Source organism: Myotis myotis, unplaced genomic scaffold (assembly GCF_014108235.1).
Source record: "Myotis myotis isolate mMyoMyo1 unplaced genomic scaffold, mMyoMyo1.p scaffold_m19_p_1, whole genome shotgun sequence".
Classification (NCBI taxonomy): Eukaryota; Metazoa; Chordata; class Mammalia; order Chiroptera; family Vespertilionidae; genus Myotis; species Myotis myotis.
In genome coordinates this window covers 60,038,241-60,061,212 of record NW_023416313.1, presented here as the reverse complement: position 1 = coordinate 60,061,212, position 22,972 = coordinate 60,038,241, and the positions used below count along the sequence as shown (strand labels likewise).

The following is a 22,972-nucleotide window of genomic DNA, read 5'->3' as shown; positions in this document are numbered from 1 at the left end:
TGAAGCGAACAGTGTCATTTAGTAATTTTTGTTAAATGGTCTACTCAGGGTTTCTTTTTGCAAGTGAAATCTAGTCATCACAAAGAAGAATAACTAAGGATAAAATTAATTTTAGGCACAGTATTAATTTTACTTTATAATAGTATATAATAAATTATAAAAATTAGAACTAGATTTTTTCCCTCCTTATGTCATTCTTATATGGTAATATCCAAAATAGAAATAAGATGTACATATACCTTTTAGAAACAATAGCAAGAGGTATAATTTTTGGTTCTCTAACTTGTTCTAGCATTACTGAATGTTTTTGAAATTTATCATGAAGAACCGATTGGAAAGAAGACCAATAACATTGAAAAGATGGATAATGAGAGGTTATCTTTAACAGATATTTAAATTCATTGTAAACATATAGTTACTCAAATATTATGGTAGTGATATAAAACTAGAAAAAAAAGCTAAATAGAATATATTAGCCTGAAAAATAACCCTGGCGTGTGCATGTATTTATGTATGTGTTAATACATGGTATAGATAGTACCACAAATGAGTGAGAAATGAAAAATTTGCTTAACAAATTTATTATATTAGTTAGGATAAAGACAAACTTGTTTTATACAGGTGCACACACAGGACCTTCAAATACAGTAAATGGACTTTTATTTCCTTCCCATGTAAACACTTAGTTGGATCTAAGCTTGTAAGGCAGCTGTACTCTACAAGGTCATTCAGAGGTCTAAGTCCCTTCCACGCGGTTACTTTGTCATTCCCCGGGGCATTGCCCTTCTTCTCTATGGTTGAAGCTAGGTTTCTGACCCACCTGCATTCCAGCTTGTGATGAAAGGGAGCAAGGGCAGTCCCGTTAAGCACATGACACCGAAGTTGTACTTATCCTATCCATTCATGTTCTGTTAATGAGTAAGTACATGGTTACATGACCCTGTCTGTCTACCTGTATGAAAGGTTGGGAATTGTAGTCTCTCACTGGATTATGGGCTCAACCACAACTAAGAGGGAGAATGAGCCCTAATATTAGAAACAGACATTATATCTAGAATTAACTCACACTGGAAGGAGTTAACAGTCTGGGCCACGGTATTTATATAAAAAATAAAAATCAAATCAATTTAGATCCTCATCTTTTACTTTATTTTGAAATAAATTTCAAATAGATATACAATCAAACCATATAAGCATCCAAAGTTATTTGTGTAGTACCTGGCAAATGATAACAAAAGTAAGTGCTTTTTATGGATCAGATTGTTTAATCCTTATAATAGTCCTATGGAAGAGACTTCCACTGATCACACTGCAGTTGATGAATAGACAAAGAGAATCAATCAAAGAGAGTTCAGAAGAGAAACTATACAAATGACTAAGGAGGGTTTTAAAAATATATTTAACTGGAGGCCCAGTGCATGAATTTGTGCACGAGTGGGGGGCCAGCTGGCCTGCCCCAATCAGTTGGGGTGGGGGGGCCTGTGGGCGGTTGGCAGGCCGACCCTACCCCCAATTGGGGCCGGGCCTGGCTGGGGAAGGGGCCAGGGGCACTTGGCCGGCCGGCCCCACTCCCTGGTTGAACTCCTGGTCAAACTCCCAGTTGAGGGGACAATTTGCATGTTAGCCCTTTATTAATATAGGATTATATAGGATCCTATATAATAAAAGGGTAATATGCAAAGTGACCCTAACAGCAGAACAATTGGGAATGATTGGTCACTATGACACACACTGACCACCAGGGGGCAGACGCTCAATGCAGGAGCTGCCCCCTGATGGTCAGTGCGCTCCCACAGGGGGTGCTCTGCTCAGCCACAGCCAGGCTGCCAGCTGCCAGCACAGTGGTGGTGGCGGGAGCCTCTTCTGCCTCCTCAGCAGCTTTAAGGATGTCCAATTGCAGCTTAGGCCTGTTCCCCGCTGGTAAGTGGACATCCCCCAAGGGCTGCCGGGCTGCCAGAGGGATGCCTGACTGCCAGCTTAGGCCCGATACCCTGGGGAGCGGGCCTAAGCCAGCAGGTGGACATTCCCTGATGGGTCCCAGACTGCGAGAGGGCACAGGCCGGGCTGAGAAACCCCCCCGAGTGCACAAATTTTTGTGCAACAGGCCTCTAGTGTTATTATAATACAGAGAAATACTTTCAAAATGAGAAATATTTTCATTAAGAAATATTAAATATTTTATAAAATACTCAAACTTGGGTAGGGTGGGTTGTTCAGGATAAACTGCCAGAGTCAGTGTATGTCAGGAGCCTGAGCCAGGTTCCTATTCTCTGTGACCCAGACCTTTCACATTCAGGAGTCTCTATTAGAAAAATATCAGGATAAGGACAAAGCGTTACTAACTAAACACAAAAAAATCATAAACTGTGTAAATGTCTAAAAATGGGAGAATGGCCCTAGCCAGTTTGGCTCAATGTGTAAAGCGTCAGCCTATGGACTTAAGAGGTCCCGGGTTCGATTCCGGTCAAAGGCACATGCCCAGTATGGGGCGTGCAGGAAGCAGCCAATCAATGATTCTCTCTCATCATTGATGTTTCTGTCTCTCTCTCCCTCTCCCTTCCTCTCTGAAATCATAAAATATATTTAAAAAAAAATAAAAGAAAAATGGGAGAATGACTAAAGAATGCAATATTACATGTGATTAAAATTGTTTATAGCATTTAACAGTATGTGAGCATGCCTCTGATACAATGTGAAGTGCAAAAGAGTTAGGATAGAAAATTATTAGAAATTGTTTTTTTTAAAAAAAGTATAGAAAAGAGACTGGGCGTAGATAGGTTAAATGTTACTGGCTGTCCTCAGTTATTCTTCACTACTTTCATCTTTGTTCCTTTATTAGCACCATTCCATTTACTAATCAAAAAGATGTATTTACTTACTTTTTGTTAACTTATTTTTATTCCTTCTTTTCCCATTGAATAATTCATGAGAGAAGGTATCATGCCTTTCTTATCATTTTCTGTACATGACATAGCATAGTGCCTGCCCCGGTGTAGGTAATAAATAAATACTGATTGGATGATTGTCTTTAGGTGACCTAACCTTTAGGCTTTTACTTTTCATCGTGGACTGGCAATACTTATATAATCAGAAAAAGAAGACAAAATTTTAAAGTATTTGAAAAAGGTTGTTTTATGATCATTTTCTTTACTAATCAGACTAGTTTTCTAATGGGTGAATAGGAAACAGAAGTGATAAAATCTGTATTAAGGTAAAAGTAGAAAATTTTTTACATTTTTCCTTTTTAATTTTATTTTTTCCATCGCCATTTATCCCCCTTAGACTACTTCTTCCACCTCCACCCACCTCCCACTTTTTTTTTTTTTTTTAATGTTTTTACTGATTTTTAGAGAGAGAGGACAGGACGGCAGAGAGAGAGACAGAGAGAAATATCAATGTGAGAAGAAAACATCCATCAATTGCCTTCCACTCCCACTACCATCACCACCATTGGGGATTGAGCCTGCAACCTGGGCATGAGCCCTGACCAGGAATCGAACCGGCAACCTTTCAGTGCACTGATGACACTCAGCCAACTGAGCCACATTGGACAGGGCCACCCCCTACATTTTTTGTCCAAAAAATAATAGTTTCCTTCTGGCTAATATGAAATGGATATTTTAGCTACTAGTTCAAATATTTAGAACTTATAAAATCTGTCATGTTTTCTATGACGCAGCCTATGGAGTAGGAAGCTCCTGGAAGAGGCCAGTTTTCCAGCCTAAATCACATACATAGAATTATGGATGTCTAGAAGCATGTTGTTTTATGCTTATCACTGGTACACGTGAATAAGATTATTTGAAAGTAATTAGAAGCAGTAAAGTAACAGCTACACAAAATAGAGTATTTTCACGAAGGACAAGTCTTACAGAATAGAGTGGAGGGAAGATTTTGATAGAATTTCACTGGTTTCTAGGGGGCCACAGAAGTGAAATCTGCCTCCAAAAAGTAAGGAATATGCCTGCAGATGGAAACATGAGTATAAATGTGTGAATTTTTCTTAGAAATGAGTTGCAACAAGGAAGCAAGTTGGTGTTTTCGCTTTCTGCACTGTTAGTTCTGTTAATGAATACCACTAGCTAATCAGCAGTGACTGGTAATTGATGTGACTTCCTTACAAAAGGAAAAAGCCTGTCTGGGTGGCATCTAACAAGTCAGGTTTTAGAAAAGATGTCAGGACTTAAGACTCATGTCACATGACTCCCTGTCCTTGCCAATACTAGAGGCTGCGGATCAAATTTCAACTGCAGGCAGTCCTCCCAGCCATGTGGGTTTAACCGAAAGAGAAGCACAGCCACACTTCCGAAAATGTTAGGAGCTGCTCTGCGCGTACGGTGGGGCCTCCGGATTGGAAGCTGGTTTTCAAATCAAAGCATCTCCACTGGGTGGAACTTCAGTATTTTGCTGTCATTTTGATGTTTGCATCTGGGCTTCATCTGTTCTACCAGCCACTCTGCGAGGATGGGGGCAGGAGCTCTCGCCATCTGTGTGAGTACAGGCCGCCCCTGTCTTCCCTGGACCCGCCAGGCGCTGGAGAGGCCTCTGCCCTCCTGGTTTAGTTGAGATGTTTGTGTGACTTTGTTTTCCTTCGTAGGAGGTGGGGGCAGATCTGTTGCTTAAATTCCTATCTATCATGCAGTATTTGGGGGCATTAGGCATTCTTGTCCACTTTCCCTTTCCAAAAAAGGTGAAAGAAATTGCGTGCCGAGTTTATTCGGTGAAGTCAGCTTGATGTAAGGCAGAGCACTTTCAAGCGTTTTAGGCTTTCTTGTCCTGAAAGAGTTAAATATGAATTCTCAGTTGTAGTTAAGGGAAAAATCTTGTGGCTAGATTGAGAAAGAATTAAAGTAAACATTATTACCTCGGAGGATGTGTACAACATCTTTGTATTCACTTTCTTGTTTTCATTTAGTAATTCTGGAATTTCTGTTTCAGCATGGTTGCTGAAAGTGGTGGTAAAAAGCTTGGTTGAGTAAATGTTTGTGACTCTGTAATCAATTGGGAAACTTCTAGTTGCTATACTACAGTAGCAGCAACAAGTAACACTGATAAAAAAAAAAATGCATGGGGGAAAATGTGTATATTTCTATGGCTAAAATGAATGAATCCCCAAAGCAATTCTGTTGGTGTATACACTCAATCTTTCGCAATAACCAAGTATTGTTAATTATGATTTACAGAATGCTATCATTAAAATTTTTATTTTGATATGTGAAAAGTGCATAAATAGTTGTATTTTATATTTCAAGTTGGTGGCGTATGGGGGGAGGAGCATTTTGTTCCTTCGAGGTACTATGTGAGAAATATCTTACTCTTTATTGTCACCTTAACTGCTCCCTGTGTTTCATCACAATTAGGTCAAATCCTTTTTTAAAAAAATTTTCAGAAAGACCTGCAAACTGTTGTAGGTTGTGATGACATCCTAAAATATCCAGAAATATCCAGGCAATTTGACGCATAGGCCCTGAATGGTCACCAGATGGTGCACCAGCCCCACAGATTGAATTTTCTCATAAAACTGCGCAGTGTGACTCCTTCATGCTTAGAACTTTTCAGACTTCCTTTTTGCTCTGAGGCTCTTAGTATCCAGCTGGTTATCTCTATATCACTTCAAAGAGTTCCCTTCAAAATCTGATTTATTTATTTATTTATTTATTTTTTTTTTTTTTTTTTTTGCGTATAGGTAAAATAACAGCTTTTACTACGGACACTGGTCTGCATTTTTCCAGTTTTGTAAAAGAAACACAAAAGGACCAGAAATATGTAGAGTGAGGCAGCAGATTGACCTTTTGTCATGAGATCGATTGGCAGTCGTTTCTGATTGTCTGATTGGATCCTTCCTTCTTGCCCTGCTGCATATATTGCTCTTACCTTCACTGTGATGCAGACTGACCCGTGTATGAAACTCCATCTATCCCTTCCTTTCTATCCAAAGCATGTACAAAATTTCACTTAAGGTTGACATAAAAGTCATGCTATTTAAAAGATTATTCACTCTGATATGATTTATATGAGTGTTTTACTGTAGGAGGAATTGTAACATAGTATTTCTGCAATAAAGATAGATAATAAAAAAGACTTTTTCAAAAAAATGTTTGAGGCAGCAAAGTGAGAAGTCACATGTATAAATGCAAGCATATGGGCTCCTACATTTTTCTTAGTTTGGGACTTTCTACGTGGTAAACATATCTCCTGTGTAGCAGCTTCTCTGGTCCCTGCTGCTGACGACAGTCTCAGACAAAATAGAGTACCAAATATTTGTGGAATGTGTGTGGATATGTGTGTACATGCATGGATTTTTGAAGTGGGACACAGACTGGTTTAAAGATATTCATTTCCTATATCCATTGAGGAACCAACTTTCTCTTCCACATTTGTTTTCCTCAGTCCCACATTGGTAATGCTGTTAGTGAAACTATAGTGTGTCCCCAACTTTACTTATATTTGCTACTCAGATGTACAAAGAAGGGGTAGGTTCTTTACCAGGTAATATCTTTTTTCTCTAGGAACTTTACCACATTCTGAGGAAATCGACAGTCATATCTCATTTTATTGCACTTTATTGTGCTTCACAGATGTGGCTTTTTTTTTTTCTTTAATGGAAGGCAAGACCCTCCAGCAGCAAAGAGACTGCCTTGCTTTATTGTGATACTCACTTTATTGTGATGGTTGCGAACAGTACCCGCAGTATCCCTGAGGTGTGCCTGTATTTCATCTTTGGGAGTGACTGTTATTCTTTTTAAAAATATATATATTTTTTATTGATTTTTTTACAGAGAGGAAGGGAGAGAGATAGAGAGTTAGAAACATCAATGAGAGAGAAACATTGATCAGCTGCCTCCTGCACACCCCCTACTGGGGATGTGCCCACAACCAAGGTACATGCCCTTGACCGGAATTGAACCTGGGACCCTTCAGTCCACAGGCCGACGCTCTATCTACTGAGCCAAACCGGTTAGGGCATATTTCTTCTTTATCTGTCTTAAAATCTGTCTCCAGATAACCACCATTCGCTCTCTGGTTATGTCCTCTGAACCACGTGGCAGCTCTTCTAAAATCTAGAAATGTTTCAACCCCTAGTGTTCCCTTTTGAGTTTGTTTCTTCCTCTCATAACATGGTTACACTTTTTAAATTAAATTAAAATTTTAATTTAAAACATTTTAAATTTCTCTGTTGCTACCACAAGGATGATTTTCTTAAATATCCTTTGCCTACCTCTCCTTTTCCCCTCAATAGGTAATCTGGGTCAGGAGGGCTCCAATGTTTTTTCTCCATAAACTTGCCCTCCAAGGTAATGCACTATTAGGTGTTGTTTTTGTTTTGTTTTTTAATATATTTTTATTGATTTCAGAGAGGAAGGGAGGAGAGATAGAAACATCAGTGATGAGAGAGAATCATTGATTGGCTGCCTCTTGCACGCCCCCCTACTGGGGATTGGGCCCGAAACCCAGGCATGTGCCCTGACCGGGACCCGAACCATGACCTCCTGGTTCCTAGGTCCACGCTCAACCACTGAGCCAGCCAGTCCGGCAGGGTGTTTTCTTTCTCCTGGTGTCTCCTGGTATCTGCTCCTTTAGAGTCTTTTCTGAACCTTCTTTCTCCTCTTCTTCTAAGCAAGTGAACCCTGTTCAGCTCCCTCAAAGTGTACTCTGTCTATAAGGTAATACATATTTGTAAGAGATTTTAAAGACCTTCCACTGCCGGGCGCCTGCTGGTCCTGTGCGGACTCCTTCTATTGCTGGTGTGGTGTCTGCCGTGAGCTTCCTCCCCATCTTCACCCTCAGCAGCACTTACAACTGGAGCGTACAGTATTTCTGTTACTTTTCTTCTCTTCACCCTCTTAATCTGTGTGGTTTCAGAGGAAGTGATAAAATTCACCAGATTTTTATTGGGTCTGTTTTTAATAGTTTCCTCAACATTTCAATAGTACAAAATAACATAAGGACTTTTCTCTCTTTTTTTCTAATGTATTTTATTCATTTCAGAGGGGAAGGGAGATGGAGAGATAGAAACATCAATAAGAGAGAATCATTGACCCGCTCCCTCCTGCACACCCCACACTGGGGATCGAGCTGGCAACACAGGCATGTGCCCTGACCAGGAATCGAACTGTGATCTCCTGGTTCATAGGTTTATGCTCAACCATTGAGCCACACTGGCTGGACTTTACTTTTTAATCATTTTAATCTGAGTTGTAGAAATTAGTTGGACTTATTTGTAAGTGCACTACAGGTGATCCAATATGTTTTTAAGTATATATTTGCATAGAGAAATCAGTATCTTAAAAATTGTATTTCATTAAAACCTAACTTTTCAATGAATGTTTAAAGATTCTCAGATCTTAATTTTTCAAAACCTCTTTTGAGATTGATTTTTTAAATTGAGGTATAATTGACACACATTGTATTACTTTCAGGTGTACAATATAATGATTTGATATTGTATATGTTGCAAAATGGTCACTACAACAGGTGTAGTTAACATCTCTATACCGTACCTAGTTACAGTTTTTTCTGGTGATGAAAACTTTTAATTTACTCTTAGCAACTTTCAAATATGCAACACAGTATTAACTGTAGTCACCATGCTCTACATTCATCCCCGTGACTTATTTTATAATTGGGAATTTGTACCTTTGACCCCCTTCACCCATTTTTACTCCCATTCTCGGCCACTGGCCATCACCAATCTGTTCTGTATCTATGAGCTTGATATTTTATTAGATTCTACATGTAATTGAGATCATGTGGTATTTATCTTTTCACTTAGCAGAATGCTCTTAAGGTCCATTGAGGTTGTCACAGATGGTAAGATTTCATTTGTTCTTATGGCTAAATAACATTCCATTACACACACACACACACACACACTCATACACCCACCCATGGTGGGCAACAGTAGGTTGACAGCTGTGAGTTTGCCAAACACAGTTTATTCTTGTATTATTATTTATTAATTATTGTATTATTTTCCATATGAACTACTGCAAACCTACATTTGCCCCCTACCTCCATTCACACATACCACATTTTCTTTATCCATTCAACCATTGATGGGCACTTATATTCATGATTACACCCAGATGTCAGTTGTAGGAGTGAATTTTTTCCCTTACAAGTAGTATGTGATCTTTGATGATGTGAAAATCCTGTCCAACCACAACCTTTCACCTGATATTTTGGTATTCACTGATAATCCTTGATGGAATCATTTGTGACATGATTTATGGAAAGTGGTGATTTTCTGATTCTCTCATTCTTTGTTTAGCTGTGGCATGCTACTGTAAAGAGGAACTTTAGTTTTGAACCCCTTTCTCTCACTGCTCGTAGTATCACTGGATTCAGGTATTTTTATTTACATAATATGTTATAATCAATTTCAGTTGTTACGCTCGGTGCTCCAGATGTCCCAAATTTGGCCGGTAGGAGCCCGTTTAAGCTGGCCCACAGGTCTTTTTTACACACCCCATTAGTCCTTGAGTGTTACATTGCTTTCTGGAACCAGATGTCTTTAGTGCTTTCCTTGCACCCCTTTTATTTGGTGGTGGAATGGCTTTCTATTTCACACACTCCTGGTTAGACTTACGAGTCCGAGCCCAGTTCCAAAGAATTTTAAAGCACACACTGAATTTAACCAGCGATGTAATCTGTCCTTCAAAGTACCTTAAATTCGTGGTACTTAAATTCTTGGAGGATTGCCTTAAGGAAACACAGACGATTGGTTTCAGTAGTGTAAAATCGATTTTGTATTAGGCTGTGCAAACAGAGCTGCATGTCGTGCTGTGCCCCTTGGGCCCTCCTAGAACCACCAACACTGAAGGTTTTGGAAATGCAGTGGTATGTCATGGTTGAGAGGCACTGGAGCCAGAGCACCCGAGGGTTACATTCTAGCTCTAGAAATTTCTAGTCCTGTCAATGTAGGCAAGTTTTCTTTTCTTTGTGCCTTAGTTTTCCTGTCGCACTGGGAATAGTAAGTGTGCCTACTGATAAGGTTGTTTGAACATTTAGAGATGATAAATTTAAAGCGCTTGTAACAGAGTCTGGCACAAAGTCAGCACTCAGTGAACGTTAACTGTTATAAAACTTCCAGGCTTCTGCAATTCACTGTTTATTAGATGGATAGAAGTATTCCCTATTCAGGTTGGAATATCAGAAATCTTGATGTTGCTTCTGAGCATATCTTACTTTATTTTAAGGAGACCAAGAAACAAGTAAATAGCCTTCCTTCGCTACAAGAGGAAGAATTTGGTTTCTCAGTTCTAGCAAGGCTGCTGGACTCCCCAGCAAATGCTTTTGGATTCTCCCCCCCTTCCTGCTTGGAGTCGCTTGGAGCACAGGCCTCTGCCCTCAGATTGCCTGCGAGTGGCTCCTGGCTACACCGCATCCTTGATGCAACCTGGAGCACATTTCTTGGCTCCTCTGTGCCTTTGTACAATGGAGATCACAAAGGTACCTTCCCTTCCTAGTGCTGATTAGATCTAATGAGTGAAAGCATCTGAAGTATCTGAAGCTGTGAATGTCGTAGTCAGTAAACACTCCGTAAAAGTCGCCATTGCTACCATTCTGATTTTCTTTTTTCTAAAGCTCTGGATTTTTATCTGCTTGATTATTCTTTTTTTTTTATTATTTCAGAGAGGAAGGGAGAGGGAGAGAGAGACAGAAACATCAATGATGAGAGAGAATCATTGATTGGCTGCCTCCTGGCATGCCCCACACTGGGGATCAAGCCCTCAACCCAGGCATGTGCCCTTGGCCAGAATCGAACCCGGGACCCTTCAGTCTGCAGGCCGACGCTCTACTCACTGAACCAAACTGGCTAGGGCTTTTTTTTTTTTTTTTTTTTTGAAGAACTACTTTAGATACCAGAACTGGTGAGCAGGAATTTTTCCCAGGGTCTTGTCTCATGGAATCCAAGAATGAAGCCTCAGACCAGAGGCATTCAAACAAGGCAGGAGTTTATTGCAAACAAACACAGGTTCCCGCTTAGGAGGGAAAGTCAAATGGGTTGCCCCCCCAAAGCATTCTGCTCTTCCCTTTATACTGGCTAAAGGGCCACTCTTGGTCTGTCTGGGCTGTGCCGTTCTCTGATTGATTCCTGGCCTTTTTGCAACATTTTGTTTTGTACTTGCAAGAAAAACATCCTTGTTTCAAAACACCCTGTTTTTCTGCTATCCATCCTGTTTTTCTGCCTATCCTGTTTGATGCAAAACACATTTTTTGTTGGTTTCAGCCAGCTCCACCATTCCTCCTCCACCCACCCCTTTCCCTATCTACCTAATTCAATTGCCCTTTACCTCCTTTCACTTTCATCAATAGGTGTGTCGCCATTGCTGGAATCATTTGTGACGTGATTTATGGAAAGTGGTGATTTTCTGATTCTCCATTCTCTGTTTAGCTGTGGCATGCTACTGTAAAGAGGAACTTTAGTTTTGAGCCGTTCTCTCTGTGTGTGTGTGTGTTACTGAACAGAAATAGAGTGGATCGCCACATGGAAGGCACAGCTGGAGAACCTGGGTCAGAAAGGGCAGCTAAAGGACCATAGCAACACCAGTGATGCAGGTGGCAAGAGTTAATTTAATGCTTAGTTACTACAGCCATCCTGTGAGCACTGTAGTTGGAGTCAGTTAGCTCCAACCAGTTTTCTGGCCTTGTGCTAGTCCACTCAAGATTCAGTGGCCTTGCCTGGCTGGTGAGGTTCAGTGGTTGAGCTTCCACCCATGAACCAAGAGGTTCCTGGTTCGATTCCCAGTCAGGGTACCTGCCCAGTTGCAGGCTTGATCCCCAGTTGGGGGCTTGCAGGAGGCAGTCCATCAATGTGTCTTTCTCATTGATGTTTCTCTCTCTCTCTCTCTAAAATCAATAAAAATATATTTTTTAAAATAAATAAAGATTCAGTGGCCTGCGGGAGAAGGGGTCTGATTGGCCTGGTGGAGACCCCGAGCCCAACCTTTGCTAAAGGCAGGATGGTCGTTTTGAGTGGCAGTCTCATCAAAGCTGCTCACGACAAGGGTGGAGTCAATCCCCAAAAAGCAGTAAGGATTTATTACTGGAAAAAAAGTGGCTTGGAGACTGGGTGGTCCCAAATCATCAAATACTTGTACAGTGATAGTGCATGCATTATCTTAGCTTTCTAAATGATTTTTGATTAAAAAAATAAAGGCATGAGTGACATCATCTGATATTTATCTTCCCCCGACTGGCTTATTTTGCTTACATAATGCTCTCCAGGTCCATCCATGCTGTTGCAAATGGTAGGAGTTCCTTCCTTTTTATGGCAGTGTAGTATTCCATTGTGTAGATGTACCACTGTTTTTTAATCCACTCAACTGCTGATGGGCACTTAGGCTGTTTCCAAATCTTAGCTATTGTAAATTGTGCTGCTATGAACATGGGGTGCATATATCCTTTCTGATTGGTGTTTCTAGTTTCTTGGGATATATTCCTAGAAATGGGATCACTGGATCAAATGGGAGTTCCATTTTTAGTTTTTTTGAGGAAACTCCATACTGTTCTCCACAGTGGCTGCACCAGTCTGCATTCCCACCAGCAGTGCACAAGGGTTCCTTTTTCTCCATATCCTCTCCAGCACTTGTCGTTTGTTGATTTGTTGATGATAGCCATTGTGACAGGTGTGAGATGGTACCTCATTGTTGTTTTGATTTGCATCTCTCGGATGATTAGTGACTTTGAGCATGTTTTCATATGTCTCTTGGCCTTCTGAATGTCCTCTTTTGAAAAGTGTCTATTTAGGTCCGTTGCCCGTTTTTTGATTGGGTTGTTTATCTTCCTTTTGTTAAGTTGTATGAGTTCCCTGTAAATGTTGGAGATTAAACCCTTATCAGAGATATTATTGGCTAATATGTTCTCCCATGCAGTGGGCTTTCTTGTTGTTTTGTAGATGGTTTCTTTTGCTGTGCAGCAGCTTTTTATTTTGATGTAGTCCCATCTGTTTATTTTCTCCTTAGTTTCCATTGCCCTAGGAGCTGTATTGGTGAAGATATTGCTTTGGCATATGTCTGAGATTTTGATGCCTGTGGATTCCTCTAATTTTATGGTTTCCCATCTTATGTTTAAGTCCTTTTCATTTTCAGTTTATTTTTGTGTATGGTGTAAGTTGCTGGTCTAGTTTCATTTTTGTGCATATATCCAATTTTCCCAACACCATTTATTGAAGAAACTATCTTGACTCCATTGTATGCTCTTGCCTCCTTTGTCAAATATTAATTGAGTATAGTGGTTTGGGTCGATTTCTGGGTTCTCAATTCTATTGGTCTATTTATCTGTTCTTGTCCCAGTAATGTAATGTACTTTTGAGAACAGTGGCTTTGTAATACAGCTTGATATCTGGTATTGAGATCCCACCTACTTTGTTCTTCTTTCTCAGGATTGCTGCAGCTATTCGGGCTCTTTTTTTATTCCAGAAGAATTTTTGGAGAGTTCGTTCTACATCTGTGAAATATGTCGTTGGTATTTTAATGGGGATTGCATTGAATCTATAGATTGCTGTGTGTAGTATGGACATTTTAGTGATGTTGATTCTACCAATCCATGAACACGGTATGTTCTTCCATCTGTTTATGTCTTCCTCTATCTCTTTTTTTAGTGTCCTGTAGTTTTCTGAGTACAGGTCTTTTACCTTCTTAGTTAAGTTTATTCCTTGGTATATTATTATTATTATTATTATTTTTTTGCTGCAATGGTAAATGGTATTGTTTTTTTTAATCTCTCTTTCTGTAAGTTCACTATTTGTGTATAAAATGCATAGATTTCTTGGCATTAATTTTGTATCCTGCTACATTGCCGAATTCATTTATTAAGTCTAATAATTTTTTGATGGAGTCTTTAGGGTTTTCTATGTACAGTATCATGTCATCTGCAGGTAATGACAGTTTTACATCTTTTCCAATGTGAATACCTTTTATTTCCCCTTCTTGTCTAACTGCTATGGCTAGTACTTCCACTGCTGTGTCGAACAGGAGTGGTGAGAGTGGGCATCCCTGTCTTGTTCCTGTTCTTAGGGAAAATGGTTTAAGTTTTTGCCCATTGAGTATGATGTTGGCTGTGGGTTTGTCATATATGGCTTTTATTACGTTGAGGTATGATCATTCTATTCCCACCTTGCTGAGAGTTTTTATCAAGAAAGGGTGTTGGATTTTGTCAAATGCTTTTTCTGCGTCAATTGATATGACTGTGATTTTTATCTCTCAATTTGTTTACGTGGTGTATCACGTTTATTGATTTGCGGATATTGTACCATCCTTGCATCCCTAGGATAAATGTTACTTGGTCACGGTGTATAATCTTTCTGATATAATGCTGGATCCGATTTGCTAGAATTTTGCTGAGGATTTTGGCATCTATGTTCATGAGGGATATTGACCTGTAATTCTCTTTCTTTTTAGAGCGAGTGGAAGGAGAGGAGAGACACAGAGAGACACACATTTATGTGAGACATCGATTGGTTGCCTCTGCATGCACTCCCCGACCAGGCCCGGGATCATTCCTGCATTGGAGGTGCATTCCCTTAACTAGAATCAAACCCAGGATCTTTCAGTCCTTGGGCCCATACTCTATCCACTGAACCATACCAGCTAGGGCTGTGAGCTGTTTTTAATTCTACATTTGAGACTAATATTCAAAGTTTCATTAATACTGATTACTTTTTGTCTACTTACTCACCAGATATACCTGATTGACTAAAATTTTCCATGTGGTCAGTTGAAGGAGATTAAAGTATTTTTAAACCACAAGAAAAAATATTGTTAGCTGTTACAAATTTGGCTTGATTAATAAATGTACAATTTCCTTGATAACGGAGAAAATAGTTCTTACTCTACTACTGCTCTATAGTAGCTAACACTATCCCATATTTATAATATTAATATATACTAAATGAATATTGTAACTTTATATTTGTTTAGTTTTCACAAGGGAAATCTGGCTTTCAAATATGACCTCTTAAAAGATGCAGATATTTCAAGGAAAGTTGGTCTGATCCTTCAGAGTGTAAGATTCAAAATCAAATTGAGATTACAGGGAGCCAACTCAAAATCAGGGTTGTAGAATTAATTTTGTATAATGGTCTTGGGTCATAGATAGCATTTATCGTACTATCTATACTAATAATAGAGGGATATGCAAATTGTCCAGGATGCTGTCACAGTAACGACCAGCAGGCTGCGTGGGGCAACCAAGCTGGCAGGGGGGTTAGTGAGGGACAACCAAACAACTGAACAGCAGGCTGCGTGGGGCAACCAGGCCAGCAGAGGGGGCAGTTGAGGGCGACCAGGCCGGCACGGGGGGGACAGCTGGGGGTGACCAGGCCGGCGGGGGGCGGGGGGCAGTTAGGGGCAATCAGGCCAGCAGGCAGAGGCAGTTAGGGGTGACCAGAATGACATGCAGGTGAGCAGTTAGGAGCCAACGGTCCTGGATTGTGAGAGGGATCCTGGATTGGAGAGGGTGTAGGCTGGGCTGAGGGGAACTTCACCCCTCCCCCGCGATGCACGGATTTCATGCACCAGGCCTCTATTATTACTATAATTATACACCAACTGCCCTATAACATTAATGTAAATCTAAATTAGGGAGAGGAACATGGACTTAGAATAGGATGAAACTCTTACTAGTTTTGTGACTTTTACCAAATTACTTAACACTCTGATCTTTGCTTCCTTAACTCTAAAATGGAAGTAATATTTCTACTTTTAGAATGCCACAGCTACATAATCTTTATAATACTTTCATTAGTTGCTACATTCATTCTTAAAAAGTGAGTTTCCTCCAATCTGCTATCTGTCCCCAAATAAAATTGTTTGCATTTTGCCATCTTTCTTCTCAGTGTGTAGACTTAATAGATGCACATGCTTTTAAAAGATCACTTAGTTATATTAAACCATGTTAATATTTATCTCTTGTGACAGTTCCTTGGGAGACAAATTTCTACTAAGAGGAAAAAATACATTTGTATGAATTTGTGTGTGTGTTGGTAACTTGAATTAATTGAATGTAAATTGCATTTTATATTTATAATATGAACAGTCTTGCTGGAATTTTTAAAATTGTGACTACCTAAAATGATGCTGTTTCAGAGATGTGGCATTTTGAACCTCAAAGAGAATTGAGTTGATTTTATGTAACTTAAAATATTGCTGAGCTCTTCACAGGTATAATCAAGTCAGAGAAATAAATGTTTACTCCACATTTTTATATTTTATATACATATCTATCCTAACATTGCAAATTAAAGCTACCTTAAAATGACATCTAGATAAATTTTTGTCTTTAAAAAACTTCTGTTGGCTGTGGTGGCTGTTACGCGTGGAGCATGGAGGAGTGCGCTAGCCTCTGCGGCTTGGGCTCTTCGCGGGGATGTCGGTGTCGTCAGGAGCGCCAGGGCCCAGCTGAGACGGCAAAGGCCGAGGGCAAGCGGTGTCCTCAGAAGCGCCAGCGCCCAGCTGAGACGGCTAAGGCAGAAGGCAAGCGGTGTCGTCAGGAGCGCCAGGGCCCAGCTGAGTCGGCAGCGGCCCAGGGCGAGCCGGCCCCGGCAGAGAAGCACCTCGAGGCGGACGCGGCAGCGCGGTGCTGTGCGGGGAATGGAGGAATCCCGAGCCCCCGGCCGCCCCCGCACTGCTCGCTGCAGGACCTGCCTGTGGAGATGCTGGTGGAGATCTTCGCTCGCTCCCCGGCACCGATCTGCCCAGCCTGGCCCTGGTCTGCACCAAATTCCGCCACATCCTGCACACCGACAGCATCTGGAGACGGCGCTGCCGCGAGGAGTTTGGCCTTCGTGAAAACTTGCAGAACCTGGAGACGATAGGTCCGTCTTATCGAGAAGTCTATGCGAAGCTGTTCCACCCATACAGACACATTTTGGGATTGTGGCAGCGAGATACTGAGGGCTATAAGACACTGCTGCATGTCGTGGTGGACGGCTTACGCATCACTGGTTGGACGTACGGGCCTTGCCTTAACTCCCATGTGGATGGCCCAATGCAGTTCAAGCCCTCGTTCAGAATTCGCCTGACGGGGAGACGAAATCAGCCGCGGTGGAGTGCATGGAAGGCCGCCACAGCAGGCCCCACAGCCGCCACATGCAGATTCGGAAGGACAGGTTCAGCACCCAGTGCAGCAAGACAGACCACCTTAAGGATTCACCAACGCGGCTTAGGGAGGAATGGGGGCAGGTGCTGGTGCGGAAGGACAGACTGCGGTATGACTGCCTGACCTACCGCCGCCTCTACCTCCCGCCGAACCACCCTGACGACCTCATCAGGCCAGGCCTCTTCCAAAGCAAATACCATCGCTTCGGCCTAATGATTGCCATGCTCAGCTTCCATGGGGAGTATGCCAGGGTCACCGAGATCACGGGAAACTACAACGAGACGATAGAGATCCACCTCATGCGCCGCATCCAGCTGGGAGATGGCAAGATCTTCCGCAACTTCAACAAACTCTACCGCGTGGTCCTGGAGATTGAGGATCAGGTGATCCGGGAGCAAGAAGACGGGACTGAGGAAAGCCAGGGCAATGGCTGGCAGAGCCCTGCCCAGCCCAGCGTCGGGGAGTCCGGGGCTGCAGCTTCGGAGGAGCAGCCTGTTCCGTTTGTTCTGCCTGCGCGCGTGCGCTCAAGACGCCAGAACTACCCCCGAACCTGCAGGATGTGTTTCTATGGCGTGAAAATTGCTACCCCATGTGGCTCAGGCCACCCCATGCACTTCCATGGAGTCTTCATCCTGTTCGATGAGAACCACTTGGGGTTCATCTGTCTGGAGACGAAATACTTCACCCTGTTCGGCAGAGTCCAGAACACCTTCCAGAATGTGGAGGCACCATCCCCGCAGGCCTTCCTGAAGATGCTCAAGAACATTGGGTCCCGACCCCGTAGGAGGAGCTTGCATGCACTCTGAAGATTGGACCTTCTAACCAGGTTACCCACCTTTGTTTGTTTTTTTAATCCTCCCCCGGGGATATTTTCCCATTGATGTTTAGAGAGAGTGGGGGAGAGAGGGAAAGACAGAAATAATCGATGTGAGAGAAACACATCAATTGTCTCCTGCCCAAGCCCGGACCTGGGCCAGGCTGGGTAGGGGCCAGCAATTGAGGTAGAAATAAACCTTAGACCAGTGGTCTCAACCTTCCTAATGCTGTGACCCTTTAATACGGTTCCTCCTGTTGTGGTGACCCCCAATTTCATTGTTACAAATTGAACATAATTAAAGCATAGTGATAAATCACAAAAGAAATAAAGACATTTTAGTTAATATATATTGTTTATTTATTAACATTGAACTCATGGCCAATAGCAATAGAGCTCATTCCTTAAGGAAGCTTATCTAACAGATACATTATCTCCATAAAGCATAGCTAGTGCTTTGGCACTAAGGCTGCGGGCTATTTTAAACAGCAGGGCCACAGGATCCTGGGATGGCGTCTTCAGAGACAAATGGGGACTCTTCTCATTCCTCACGGGGACCTGAAGCAAAGAAGGAACATGGGGGAAAGGCAGAAAGCAGCTCCTCAGACTCCAGCAGTAGCAGTGAAGATGCCAGCAGCTCCAGCTCATCTTCCTCGGGGGTGGGGAGGGGGCCGGGGGACACCTCTGACTCAGACTCCAACTGAGCCTTGTTCATTCCTAGGTGGCGGGACAGAGAACTTCCCAACAGAAGTCTTTGGCATCTGTGTACACTGCAGGGCTCTTCTCCCTGTCCCTGCTTATTGCTTTACTTCTTCCTTCCTTTCCCCTCCTCCTCCTCAATACAGAGTAGGACGGGTTGGCAAGCGGGGAATTGGGACAGAACTCTCAGTATCAGGTCCACACACCTGGGAAGAGAGGTCCCTGCTGGGAGGAGAAATATATCTGAGCCTTTACTGGGTCCCCCTACACCAGTGATGGCGAACCTTTTGAGCTCAGCGTGCCAGCATTTTAAAAAACCCTAACTTAACTCTGGTGCCGTGTCACATATAGAAATTTTTTGATATTTGCAACCATAGTAAAACAAAGACTTATATTGTTGATATTTATTTTGTATATTTAAATGCCATTTAACAAAGAAAAATCAACCAAAAAAATGGGTTCGTGTGTCACCTCTGACACGCGTGTCATAGGTTCGCCATCACTGCCCTACACCATCAGTACCACTCCCTCTAGGAGCCCCAAGCAATGAAGGATCTTGAAACAAAAAGAGATGATTGGGCAGCTGTGAGGAGCACACTGCACTGGACTGCATATTTGTGAAGAAATAAGTTTTGCTTTCCTCATTTTCTGTCTACCAGAGGTGGTCGGGGGCCACCGTGAGCCTGTGACTCCTACATTCTCTGTAAGAATTCTACCTCTGGACTCTTACACTACATCTGGTGTGAGAAAGGAGTTGCCATTCTTTATGTGAGAGTGGGCAGCATCATGTAGCAGGCAATATTTATACATGTATATTTAACTCTGACATCTCTATGAGACTTTCTTACTAACTTCAAATAAAATTATATTTTCTAAGTTTAGCTGTTTCATTTGAATGAGGGCCTCCATGGAATAAATGTTTTATAATTTGGAGCACTGCTTCTCCAAGTAGTGTCTGCATTTGTCCTTGGAAAAACCTAAATTCCTTCCTTTTGCTCCAGGTTCAAGTGAATCTCCTATTTAGCTTTCAGGGTTGATGGATGTATGAGTGGATGTATGAATGAAGAGATAGATAGATAGATAGATAGATAGATAGATAGATAGATAGATAGACATATAAAGATACCTGGATAGCCCTGGCTGCTGTCCTCAGTGTTTAGAGCATTGGACTATATTCCAAAAGGCCTTGAGTTCAATTCCTGATCACGAGAACTTACCTGGGTAGCAGGTTTGATTCCTGCCCCCAGTTGGGGTGTGTTTGGGAGGCAACCAACTAATTTGTCTCTCACATAGGTTTCTCTCTCTCTTAAAAGCAATGGAAAAAATATCCTCAGGTGAGGATTAACAAAAAAAATAAGGTATGTGGATAGATACATATATAGATACATAGAAAGATATAGACGTGTAAATATACACTATATTTACTAGTCTGCCTGTGAATTACTGTGGCAGTACCACATTGCTTTGATTATTTGGTTTGCATATGTATTTGAAAATCTATCTAAGGTGAAATTAAATTAAATCCTTCTCCCCTGTATATTCCTGGCTATTTCCATATTGTGTTCTCATGAATGTAAGCAAAATAAAATAATTGTGTCATTTTTATATGAAAACCATTAAACTTTCAGCATTTAGATAACTAGATATCTTAGTGAATTATTAAGTCTTTTTCTAGATAAAGTTTCTTTTACAAAGTAAAGGCAGCATTGACATGTTTTATACCTCTAATCCTTTCTCTTTCTAAAAGTGTTGGTTGGAATATTCAGAACAAAGTTAAGTAATAGTAGTGATATGTGCTTGTCTTGCTTCAGACTTTCAAACTCATGTTTAAAGGACTTGAACTATGGAAATTATGCTGATTAATATTACATTTAGAATAAACTATATAACCTAGTCAGGAAAAAAAAAAAAAAAACTTCTATTATTTCAGGATCTGCATGAAGTTCCAATGTTCGTATAAATGTTTTATTTACCTTTTAACCAGTCACAACCCTGTGTTACTGTAGTAATATATGTATCTTAGATACTGCACTGTATTGCTCCCTCCCTTAGCTACAGTTATGTTATGGCTTTAGGTTTCTCATTATTTTTCACTCCTTTTAACCGTGATGTCAGTGGTAACACTGAGCCATTTGTAACACTGAGCAGCACATGAGAGATGTTAGAGATTTTGAGTGGGAGTAAAAATAAGTGAAGACTATTGCTATATGTTTTCAAACACTTACATTTTAATTCAGGTGTTTGTGTTGTAACCATGCAACCTCCTGTGGTAAAAATGACTGACTGCTCTTTTTTCTTACGCTCTTTTAAGCAAAGTAAAGCTACAGTTCGGCTGAAAGAAGACATGAAAAAGATAGTGGCAGTGCCACTAAGTGAGCAGAAGAATTCTACCTATAAGAAGTTATTTGGCGTCAGCCTCCAAGACCTTCAACAGCAGGGACTCACTGTGAATGGCATTCCAGCTATAGTGGGGAATATAGTGGAGTACTTGACGAAGAATGGTAAGTCAAGTCTTGTTTTAACTATGGTTTCCACAGTTCTCACATAAAACATTAAGTAGTTACTATGAACAGTCACTTTAATTATTGAGGTTTCTAGTTTGGAATGATTTCTAGTTTTAAGTGCTGAAATACACTGTTCTGATACTAATAGTTCAACTGATAGTCAATACATTTTAAAGGAAGAGAGAACTCTTGGTTTCTGTCAGCTGAGGTCAATCATGAATTCATTGGATACCTTGATTGCCTTCCTACAAAAGTAGTATGTGTAGCCTACTCTGGGGTGTTACTTTTGAAGTGATAAAATTAAGCATGTAAAACCATTGAAGAGTAACATAGTACATTGCATGATAAAAAGATAAATTATATCTCTTCATTTTTGAGAGCTATTTTGCCTTATGGTTATAATTTTATTTAAAACCTGGATAATTTGAAAAAATTATTTCATGTTCCCTACATGCTTTCAAGCTACAGCAGTATGATAAGAGAATAGCCAACTATATAATAAATATCAATACACTCTAAAAGATTTGGGAGGGAAATATTCCAAGGGAGAACTTGGAATATTCATCATTTTCTATACTGAAAAAGCCTTTCTGTACTAAAACAAGACTAATTACAGAATAGAGTGTAAAATTTTGGAGGAGTTTTAAAAGTTAACTTGAAAGTTCAAAGAAATTCTGAACTCTTGCAGTTTGCTTCAGCCCCCATATCTTCCCATGATTACAAGGCCACTCCCCCTACAAAGAAGAATCCTTCATTGCAAATGCTTGAGAAGCACCTTGCATTTGTTCCTCTATAACAGTGGTCCTCAACCTTGGCTGCACATTAGAATCACCTGGGAATCTTTTTAAAATCCTGATTTCTGAGCCTCATCCTCCAGAAATTCTGTTTCTTTGTTATGGGGTGGGGCCACTTCTTCCAGTGTACCATAGAAATCTTCCATTTTGTTTTTTAATTGTAGCTGTATTGCTTTTTATTTCCTCTTTATTCTCACATAAGTTGTTGATTTTCTCATCCATCTGCTTTATGAATTGTATGGCCCTTATTTTGAATTCTTTTTCTGACATATTGCATTCTTAAATTTCATTTAGTTTCTTTTTAAAAAGTGTCGTCTCCTTTTATTTCCTTTGGGCATTGTTTCTTTGTCTCCCCATTTTTACTGTCTCTTTCTGGCCCTGGACTCCCTGCTTGGGATCTGAGGGTTTGAAGCCCCTAGCAGTCCAATGGTCCTGGACTTGCTAGCCCCAGGGGCTGGGTCTTGCCTTGAGTTTCACACCTTTATTGCCTCAGCTCTGAATTGTACACCCTTCTCACATGGTTCTGGTCCCTCATTTATCCGCTTCTCAGGGTTGGCGAGGGCAGATACACAGTTCCTCTGGCGTACGACTGTGAAGCCTCTGGCATGCATTTTGCTGTGCAGACCCAGCTGCTAAGGCTGGATGGTACCCTAGGTCCCTCTGGCAGTGCACTTGGCAGTGTGGTCCTGTGACCTCTGGCTGAGCACACCAGGTCACACCAGCAGCTCTGACCCGGGCTGGGGGTAGGGTGTGCGCCAGGTGACAGCTCTGTCTGTGCTGGGTGCAGAGCACACACAGACCAAAGGTTTTGTCTGGGCTGGGGCGTAGCACACACTGGGCTGCGGCTCTGTCTGTGTGGGGTGCGGGGTGCGTACCAGCCAAAAGGTCTGTCTGTGCTGGTGGTGGAGCACGCTCTGTCTGTGCCGGGGGCAGGGTGCTCGCTGGGCAAGGGCTCTGTCTGGTCAGGGGTGTAACATGCACCCGGCTGCAGTTCTGTATTGGGCTCAGTCATGGAGTGGGGAATGGGGTACCCGTGGCTTGCACTCACAGCATGGGGA

At 41.4% G+C, this 22,972-nt stretch overlaps 2 protein-coding genes across 4 annotated transcripts in view; both read left to right on the top strand.

Moving 5' to 3' along the window:
• FAM13A (family with sequence similarity 13 member A) overlaps nt 1-22,972 on the top strand; it is a 276,291-nt gene that overhangs the window by 15,293 nt on the left and 238,026 nt on the right. Inside the window, exons 1-2 of one of the 3 annotated variants that reach the window (XM_036339576.1) lie at nt 4,188-4,491; nt 20,928-21,117. In XM_036339576.1, the coding sequence (XP_036195469.1) occupies nt 4,465-4,491; nt 20,928-21,117 (217 nt within the window). In that variant the 5' untranslated portion in view covers nt 4,188-4,464. Of the gene's footprint in view, nt 1-4,187; nt 4,492-14,406; nt 14,518-20,927; nt 21,118-22,972 lie in introns of those variants that run through there. The other 2 variants (XM_036339596.1, XM_036339586.1) reach the window with 2 other exon arrangements.
• On the top strand, nt 15,918-18,209 carry LOC118671424 (F-box only protein 31-like). Its single transcript, XM_036339606.1, is given in 3 exon segments — nt 15,918-16,673; nt 16,676-17,028; nt 17,031-18,209. Coding segments are annotated over 3 exon segments (1,578 nt in total). The 5' UTR covers nt 15,918-16,327; the 3' UTR covers nt 17,910-18,209.